The following is a 9,948-nucleotide window of genomic DNA, read 5'->3' as shown; positions in this document are numbered from 1 at the left end:
CTGTGTGAATGTGTGTGTGTATGTATGTATGTATGTGAATGTGTGTATGTATGTATGTATGTGAATGTGTGTATGTATGTATGTATGTGAATGTGTGTATGTATGTATGTGAATGTGTGTATGTATATGTATGTATGTATGTATGTATGTATGTGGGTCTCTGAGTGTATGTATGTGGGTTTGTGTATGTGGGTGTGTGAGTGTATGTGGGTATTCATGTGTGTGTATGTATGCATATTGATCTACGTATGTATGTATGTATGTATGTATGTGAATGTGTGTATGTATGTATGTATGTATGTATGTTTGTTGGGTGTGGCTAAGAGGGATTTGGTAAAACATAGTCTGCGGGTACTTGTAGTATACAGTGAACAAATATGCTGCCCTCATTGTACCCACAAAATACCTTGAAGACCGCTTTTTGGAAAGCATACACCTCAAAGTGACCTTTTTTTTGACACAATTTTTGTAAATAAACAAACATGCTGGCATTGAGGGGGTTAAAGCCTGGAAGGCAGATTAATATTTTCTCAGCATGGGGCATAACGCCTACGAACATTTTACAGGTTGTAATTGGGAACGGGCTAAACAATCTATTGCTTATAATATTAATATAATTATATAATAAATTAAATATAAAGATTTAATTATATAAAAACCAGTGATGATAGTTATATAATTTGATAAAACAAATTAAATGAATTTTATAATAAATTATAATTCTATCATAAATCTAATATTATTATAATTATATTATATCATATATATTGAAAAGTGGTACAATTAAATAATAAATTAAATAATGATAATATTTTAATATCAATTTATCATTATATAATTTATTAGATTTCTTACATCATTTTTATTTATATTAATTATATGTAATTTATTTTTATATAGATTAGATTTATAAAAAAATGTTTATCAGTTTATTATTATATAATTTATTATATCATTCATTAGATTTATTATATCATTTAATTTATTTTTATATTTATCAGATTTATGATAATACATTTTTAATATCAGTTTATCATTATATAATTTATTATATCATTCATTATATCATTTTTTTTAGATTTATTATATCACTTTTATCTTTATTCATTTATTATACGTAATTTATCTTATATTGATTAAATTTATGATAATGATATCATTTTTAATATCTGTCTGTCATTATCGTATAATTTATTATTCATTGTATTATTAGATTTATTATATCATTTTTATTAATATTCATTTATTATACGCAATTTATTTTTATATTGATTCAGTTTATGATAATATCATTTTTAATATCAGTTTGTCATTATCATATCATTTATTATATCATTCATTGTATTATTAGATTTATTGTATCATTTTTATTCATATCATTACCTTTTTATATGTAATTTATTTTTATATTTATTAGATTTTAGATAATATTTTTAATATCAGTTTATCATTATTATATAATTTATTATATCATTCATTATATTATTTATTATATATTTTTTTATTATATCATTCATTATGTTATTTATTATATCATTTTATTTATATCAGGCTTTTAATATAGGTAATTTGTTTTTGTAATTTGTAAATTATCATTATATTAAATAAATCATTTAAATTATATTAAATCATTAAAATATATAATTACAGTATAAATTATTATAAATCATTTAAATAAATATAGTAAATGATAGAACAGGAGTATAATTATTTTTTACATTTTGAACTACCATGATAGAATAAGCCAAGGCATTTAGTCCTCATTTAAATGAATGGGTAAAGGGCAGAAAAAAAATCTATGGTGGTTGAGTTGCGATCTTACCTTCTCTGACCGCCTAGGTGCAAGTTAACATGGCTACCAGCCATATCAGTACTTACTGTATGCACAGTTGCATCACCGGGGGTATTAAGGGTTGAAATAGGCAGTGAGGAAGCGACATATCTCCTCCGGGGGTCACCTGTCCAATGCCTCTGAAAATTGTGTCCACCATGGATCCCTTTTCAGAGGGGCAAAAATGATGGCCGTAAGTGTAACCCTTACCGATCCCTTAAAGTGGACTTTTCTTCTCATTTTTCAGGAGATCTAAACAACATAAAGTTCTCCGCCTACCGGACGGCAATGAAACTGCGTAGAGTGCAAAAGGCGCTGAGATGTAAGTACTGAAATCTGCCCCCCCCCCCCAGCTGAAATCTCCCCTCCCAGCTTAAGTTCTCTTGTAGTGGCAGAAAGTCACTTTGTGGTGCCCCCAAACCTCACCTCAGTGCCCAGGGTGGCCGCCCCTCCTTCCCTCCCCTTGTCCCAGCCCTGAGTATAGATTTCTGTATATAGAGTTTTTTTTTTTTTGTTTTTTTTTTAACTTTTTCTATTGGTTGAACTCCTTGGACCTACGTCTTTTTTTTTTTTTCAACCTGACCTGACAGTGTAACTATGAATACCAAAGACCCCATTTGAATACCTAAGCGTTCACTGAACCTACTGCAGTGGTCCACTACACTCGGGGGCCCACCCTAGCCTGCTGTACAAAATGTGATTCAAAGACGCGGCACTCCTAAGAAGCCCCGTTTCGCCCCACCCATAGGGCTTAATCATGAGGACATCTAGGACTAAGCCCTGTTGGCGGGGCAAAACACGTTGGAGGCATGGCCTGGGAGGCCTCTTTTCATTTATTGATCCAGTACTCCAGTAGGCATGTGGTGTCCTTGAACCGCACTAGAATACCAAAGTCCCCATTTGATCACCTAGGGCGCCGTTCCAAGTGTCCATCAAACCTACTGCAGTGGTCCACTACACTCAGGTGCCCACCCTAGCCTGCTGTACAAAGTGTGATTCAAAGACGCCGCACTCCTAAGAAGCCCCGTTTTGCCCCACCCATAGGGCTTAATCATGGAGAACGTCTAGGACTAAGCCTTATTGGTGGGGCAAAATGCATCGGGGGTATGGTCTGGGAGGCCATTTTTCATCTACTGATCCAGTACTCCAGTAGGAGTGTGGTGTCCTTGAATCGCACTAGAATACCAAAGACCCCATTTGATTACCTAGGGCGCCGTTCCAAGTGTCCATCAAACCTATTGCAGTGGTCCACTACACTCAGGTGCCCACCCTAGCCTGCTGTACAAAAGTGTGATTCAAAGACGCGGCACTCCTAAGAAGCTCCGTTTCGCCGTTTAATCATGGAGAACGTCTAGGACTGAGCCCTGTTGGTGGGGCAAAATGCGTCGGGGGCATGGCCTGGGAGGCCACTTTTCATCTACTGATCCAGTACTCCAGTAGGAGTGTGGTGTCCTTGAATTACTCTATAAATACTGAAGAGTTCACCCTTCTGTGTTGGGCCAGCTGTTGAGTGGTTGATTGGTCCCTCCATTGTCCAGGTCTTTATGATCCTCAATGGACTGTACTTACCAAGTTACCCAATTGTTGTCTTCAGCCTTTTAGAAAAACTCCAGTAGAATGTGACTTAAACAGCCCAGAGATGAGATTTTTTTTTTCGCTCAACCAGCGGGTTCAAGGAAAAAAACTGACTTGATTCCCCTATCCACACGTTGAGCTGATTGAGCGGGGAAAATCCGACAGGGTGGTTTTATAGAATTTGATTGGTAGATGGACCTCTGTACAACCTTCCTTGCCCATACATGGATTGAAATTCTGCTGGTCCCTGCTGAACTAGTCAAATTTCAAACCATGTATGGCCGGCTTAACTCATACAAGTTATATCGTGACCTGAAGAAACCATCACAGGTGAGACCGATTTATTTTTTGTAAAAATTTTCAAAGCCAGACAACAGTAAATGGCGGAACACTGGCCAACGTAACCATCTAATCCACATTTTCCCTTTTCCTCCTTTATCCATCTTCCTCAGTGGACTTGGTCACACTTCCCCTGGTCTCCCAGATATTCAGCAGTGACATCCTGCAGTCTTCGGAACGCTCCCTGGATGTACTCGATGTCATTCGTTGCCTGAGCTCTCTGTACGAACGGTTAGAAGAAGAACGCGGACTGTTGGTCAACGTTCCTTTGTGTGTGGACCTGGCCCTCAACTGGTTACTCAACGTCTTTGATGGGTAAGCCCTTAGATAACCCTTCATTCTTGGATGACAACAAGAATATCCACAAATAATATACAATGTATACTATTACTACATTATTTATTTCAGATACTTCTATAGCACGCAGCGCTTTACATATATATTGTACAATCACATCAGTCCCTAACCCTCAAGGGGTGTACAATCTAAGGTCCCTAACTCACATTCATACACACACATACTAGGGCCAATTTACACAGGAGCCAATTAACCTCCCAACATGTCATTGGGAGGAAACCGTAGTACCCAGAGGAAACCGTAGTACCCGGAGGAAATCCACGCAGGCACAGGGAGAACATGCAAACTCCAGGCAGGTGTCGCCGTGGTTGGGATTCGAACCAATGACCCGAGTACTGCCAGGCAGAAGTGCTAACCATTTAGCCACTGTGCTACCCACATCAGTCCCTAACCCTCAAGGGGCGTACAATCTAAGCTCCCTAACTCACATTCATACATACACATACTAGGGACAATTTAGATCCAATTAACCTACCAGCATGTCTTTGAGAGGAAACCGGAGTACCCAGAGGAAACCCATGCAAGCACAAGGAGAACATGCAAACTCCAGGCAGGTGGTGCCGTGGTTGGGATATCGAACCAACAACTAACCACTGTGCTAAGTGCTAACCATTTAGCTACTGTGCTGTCCATAGAGTTTCCTGAGCGTACCTGCTGCAGCTTTCATTAGACATGTGAGGTTCATCTTGTTTGGACGCATTTTTGTTCGTTATTCTGATATTCGGATGTAACAAATTCAAACAAATCCAAAATAACAAAACAATATGTATTAAGAAATCAAAACAAATTTGGATCTGAATCAAACTGGAAAATGAGATCTAGTTTGAAAACAAAATCAAATTTGAAAACTAGAATAGAATAAAGTAGAATAGAAAATAAGGGAATAGAATACATTAGAATAGAAAATAAAGGAATTGAAAAGAATAGAAAATAAAATGATAGAAAAGAAAACCGTAAAACAGAACAGAACAGAAAATAAAAAAATAGAATAAAATAGAGTAGAAAACAGAGGAATAGAAAAAAATAGAAAAGAATAGAGTAAAACACAACAAAATAGAATAGAAAATAAAAGAATATAACAAAATAGATTAGAAAATAAATGAATAGAAAGGTATAGAGTAGAATAGAATATAAAACAATAGAATTAAATTGAACATAAAACAAGGGACTAGACAAGGATAGAATATAAGAGAATAGAATCAAATAAAACAGAATAGAATATAAAATAAAAGAACATAAAAAATAAATATAAGAGAATAGAATCGAATGAAACAGAACAGAATAGAATATAAAATAAAAGAATATAACAAAACAGATTAGAAAATAAATGAATAGAAAGGTATAGAGTAGAATAGAATATAAAACAATCGAATTAAATTGAACATAAAACAAGGAACTAGACAAGGATAGAGGAGAACAGAATCGAATAAAATAGAATAGAAAATAAAAGAACAGAAAAAAGGAGTAAAATAGAATAGAAAAGAAAATAGAACAGAAAATAAGGGAATAAATTAAAAAAAAAAATCGAAAATAAAAGAATAGAATAAAACAGAATAGAATGGAATAGAATAGGAAATAAAAGAATATAATAGATTAGAATACAATAAAAAGGAATAGAATAGAAAATAAAAGAATAGCACTGAAAAATTTGAATGCCAATTCGATCCTTTTCGAATCTGATCCGAATTTTCTAAATTTGGTTGAATTAACTCGATTCAACCGAATTCAAATCAAATTTTAAAACGAGTAAACAAAATGAAAGGAAACAAATTCCGAAAACAAATCACACGAAATTATTCAAATGAATCAAAACGAAACCCTCTTGATGCCCATTTGGATATTGATTAGAAATGGGATTTCTGAGGTATATACAAAACCTTTTTTATAATAAATCATACAAATGACCATATGTGTTTTTTTTGCCAGGGCTTTTTTTCAGGGGGCAGGGGTGGACTGACAACTCATGGGGCCCCCGGGCAATAGGGGATCATGGGGCCCCTGTGTCCTTGCCCAAACTCAAAAAAACCTAAGAAAAAGGTACCAGGGGCATCTCATGGGGCCCCCTACTGACCCCGGGCCCTCGGGCAGTGCCGGAGTTTCCAAATGGTCAGTCCACCCCTGTCAGGGGGGACGCAGTTCCAGCATCTCCAGCACTGAATGTATGTTATAGCAGGGGGGTGGTGTGTGCTCGAGGGTCTACTGAGGATGGCTGCTGGGGGATCTATTGCCCCTGGGGGGGTCTATTGTTTCAGAGGATCTGTTGTTTGCCTGGGCAGTCTATTGTTGCTATAGAGGGTCTTATGTTACTGGGGGGATCAAATGCTGCTGGGTGGGAACTATTGCTAAGGTAGGGGTCTATTGTTGCTGGCTGTTGGGAGATCTGTTGTTTGTGGGGTGGACTTATTGTTGCTGGGGAGGGTATTTTGCTGCAGAAAATCTATTGCCACTGGGGGGGTCTATTGTTTCAGAGGATCTGTTGTTTGCCTTGGTGGTCTTATGTTGCTGGGGGGATCAAATGCTGCTGGGTGGGAACTATTGTTAAGGTAGGGGTCCATTGTAGCTGGCTGTTAGGAGATCTGTTGTTTCTGGGGTGGATTTATTGTTGCTGGGGAGGGTATTTTGCTGCAGAAAATCTATTGCCACTGGGGGGGTCTATTGTTTCAGAGGATCTGTTGTTTGCCTAGGCGGTCTATTGTTGCTGTAGGGGGGTCTTATGTTGCTGGGGGGATCAAATGCTGCTGGGTGGGAACTATTGTTAAGGTAGGGGTCCATTGTAGCTGGCTGTTAGGAGATCTGTTGTTTCTGGGGTGGATTTATTGTTGCTGGGGAGGGTATTTTGCTGCAGAAAATCTATTGCCACTGGGGGGGTCTATTGTTTCAGAGGATCTGTTGTTTGCCTGGGCGGTCTATTGTTGCTGTAGGGGGGTCTTATGTTGCTGGGGGGATCAAATGCTGTAGGGTGGGAACTACTGTGAAGGTAGGGGTCTATTGTAGCTGGCTGTTAGGAGATCTGTTGTTTCTGGGGTGGATTTATTGTTGCTGGGGAGGGTATTTTGCTGCAAAGAATCTATTGGTGCTGGGGGGTCTATTGTTCCTGGCTGCAGGGAATCTAATTTTTACTGCCTTTCTTGTTATCAGTAACAAATTATGCAAATTGCTTGGTTCTGTATTTTCTAAAGGGGGCGGTACTGGGAGGTGGGCAGTGGGTGGAACCAAGGGATGTTACTCAAGGGTGGGTAAAGGGGCAGAGACAACGGGCGACCCAGAATGGGGGAGTACCTGCACCTATTCTCTGCAAATAAGGAGCCTTGGTTATTCCCATTTAATTGCCCCTTACCAATTACATAATGCCCTTACCCTGTCCTGAGGAAGGTAGACTTTGTCCCACAAGGTTCTAGTTGCATGGTGGCTGTTTTATGGAATACAAATTTCATAAAAATTCTAAATTGTCTAAAACACATAAAGCAAAATTATCAGTAGTAGAACCACTATCCAACCAATGACCAATCATTTCCATGTAATTGCCCTTTACCAAGTACACCGTAATGCCTGTACTTCATCCTGGGAAAGGTTGCTACTTACAAGGTGGCTGTTATGAGGCATCACCACCATCTTGCCCCTAGAACAGCAATGGGCAAACTACGGCCCGGCGGACCTTTTAATCCGGCCCGCGGAGCGTGATACATTGGCTGTCAGGATGTGTGTAGGCGGGGCAGCGTGACGAACGTGAGGGGAGCTAGGCTCCTCTCACAGTCCACCCTGAAGACCGGAACGGCGCGGGAACACGGCGAGAGGAACGCGCGGAGCAAAGGTAAGTGAATTGACACAGGGGGGACTTGGCTTACTACTTGGGGGGGAATAGTACTATGGGGGATGAATTAATATGGGGAATAAATTACTATGGGGGATGAATTACTATATGGGGGATGAATTACTATAGGGGGGATGAATTACTATATGGGGGATGAATTACTATAGGGGGGATGAATTACTATATGGGGGATGAATTACTATAGGGGGGATGAATTACTATGTGGGGGATGAATTACTATATGGGGGATGAATTACTATGGGGGATGAATTACTATATGGGGGATTAATTACTATGGGAGATGTATTACTATATGGGGGATTAATTACTATGGGGGATGTATTACTATATGGGGGATTAATTACTATGCTTACTATGGGGGAATATTACTATACTTACTATGGATGACACATACACATCATTCATCTACTCTTGGTCCGGCCCCCGGGTCCAATATATGAACCCATTGCGGCCCTCAAGTCAAAAAGTTTGCCCACCCCTGCCCTAGAACCTTACGGGTCAAGGTCTACCTTCCTCAGGATAGGGTATAGGCGTTATGCCGTATCTGGTATATGGAAATGATATGGGATGGCCATGTGGTCATTTGTATCATTTTTATGAAAAGGTTTTGTGTACAGTAAATGGGATGACACCCCAAAAACCCAATCTCTAATTATTTCCAAATATCTGGTAATACAGGGATGTGGTGTCGTGATTCACTCCACTAGGGACGGGATTTAGATACCTATTCGTGCCCATACACTAGACCAGCCGTTATTAACCTTTTCAACATGGAGGAACCCACAAAACAATTTACTAGTCTCAGGGCACCCCTGCTAAAATGACTATATCTACAACTCATGATACATTAGTGTGATGCTCTGTGGAAAGAATGATCCTTACACTTGAGGTCATTGGGAAGATTTACCCCCTTACAGATGGCTAAAAAGGTCAATGGTGTCAGTGGGAACTTATCTGCAAAGCAGACATTGCTCAAGGAACTCCTGGCAACCTCTGAAGGAACCCTGGCTGAGAAACCCTGCACTAGATATTCCTACATACACTATGACTAGATGCAAATGGAGAAACAGAAAAAGGGCGCACCGACCTAGTGCGTTATTGTTTAAAATATTTATTGAAGAAACAAAGTAAGTATCATACTCACAAGAGACATAAAAACACAGGCATGTCAGACTGAACAAGATGTATGATCCAAACAACATGTGAGTCCATATGATGGAACCCTGGATGACCAACTGGCTAACACGTTTCGAAGACACAACCTCTTCCTCAGAGCCAATAGGTCGGTGCGCCCTTTCTCTGTTTCTCCATTTGCATCCAGTGTATTTGGACCACCCCGGTCTGTTGAGGGCAGCAAGCAGTGCATATTACAGAAAATTCCAGAACATTCCTATTGAGTCCTTTCCTAGCGCAGGAGAAAAATGTTTGTTGTGATAGACTATGACTACTCTTTAGTTTCTACCACAGCAAGAAATTGTTGAGGAACCACAGATCAAGATCATAAGGTTCTCGGTTGGTAGAAAAAGTCCATCAAATGGTAATAGCGGTAGGCAAAACATGGCCATTGGCCATCATCACCCTTGGAGTCCTATACTAATGTATCTTATAACAATGCTAATTACCCCTTACAGATAGCTAAAAAGCTCAGTGGTGTCAAGTGGGAACTTATCTGAGCGTCAAAAATTGCTCATTGCTCAAGGAACTCCTGGAAACCTTTGAAGGAACCCTAAGGTTCTATGGGACCCTGGTTAAGAAATCGTGCACTAGATACTGTATATAGACTATGACTACTCTTGAGTGTCCACCGCAGCAAGAAATTGTTGAGGAACCACAGAACAGGATCATAAGACGAGGTTCTCAGTTGATAGGAAAAGTCCATCAAATGGTTATAGGGGTAGGCAAAACATGGCCATTGGCCATCATCACCCTTTTAGTCCTATATTAATGTATCTTATAACAATGCTAATTACCCCCTTACAGATAGCTAAAAAGCTCAGTTCGTGTCAAGTGGGAA

The 9,948-nt window shown here is 39.1% G+C and overlaps 1 protein-coding gene across 3 annotated transcripts in view; it reads left to right on the top strand.

Moving 5' to 3' along the window:
- DRP2 (dystrophin related protein 2) overlaps positions 1-9,948 on the top strand; it is a 162,956-nt gene that overhangs the window by 104,446 nt on the left and 48,562 nt on the right. For all 3 annotated transcript variants that reach the window (XR_016313966.1, XM_089685516.1, XM_089685517.1), the window contains exons 10-11: positions 2,079-2,153; positions 3,859-4,060. Coding sequence is in view for 2 of the 3 variants with exons in the window: in XM_089685516.1 (XP_089541642.1) it covers positions 2,079-2,153; positions 3,859-4,060 (277 nt within the window). In the remaining variant the exon portion in view is untranslated. The remainder of the gene's footprint in view (positions 1-2,078; positions 2,154-3,858; positions 4,061-9,948) is intronic.

The sequence above is a fragment of the Staurois parvus genome, unplaced genomic scaffold (assembly GCF_062004578.1).
Source record: "Staurois parvus isolate SC_StPar_1 unplaced genomic scaffold, SC_StPar_1.0 ptg000377l, whole genome shotgun sequence".
Taxonomy (NCBI): Eukaryota; Metazoa; Chordata; class Amphibia; order Anura; family Ranidae; genus Staurois; species Staurois parvus.
This window is presented reverse-complemented; position numbering and strand designations above follow the sequence as displayed.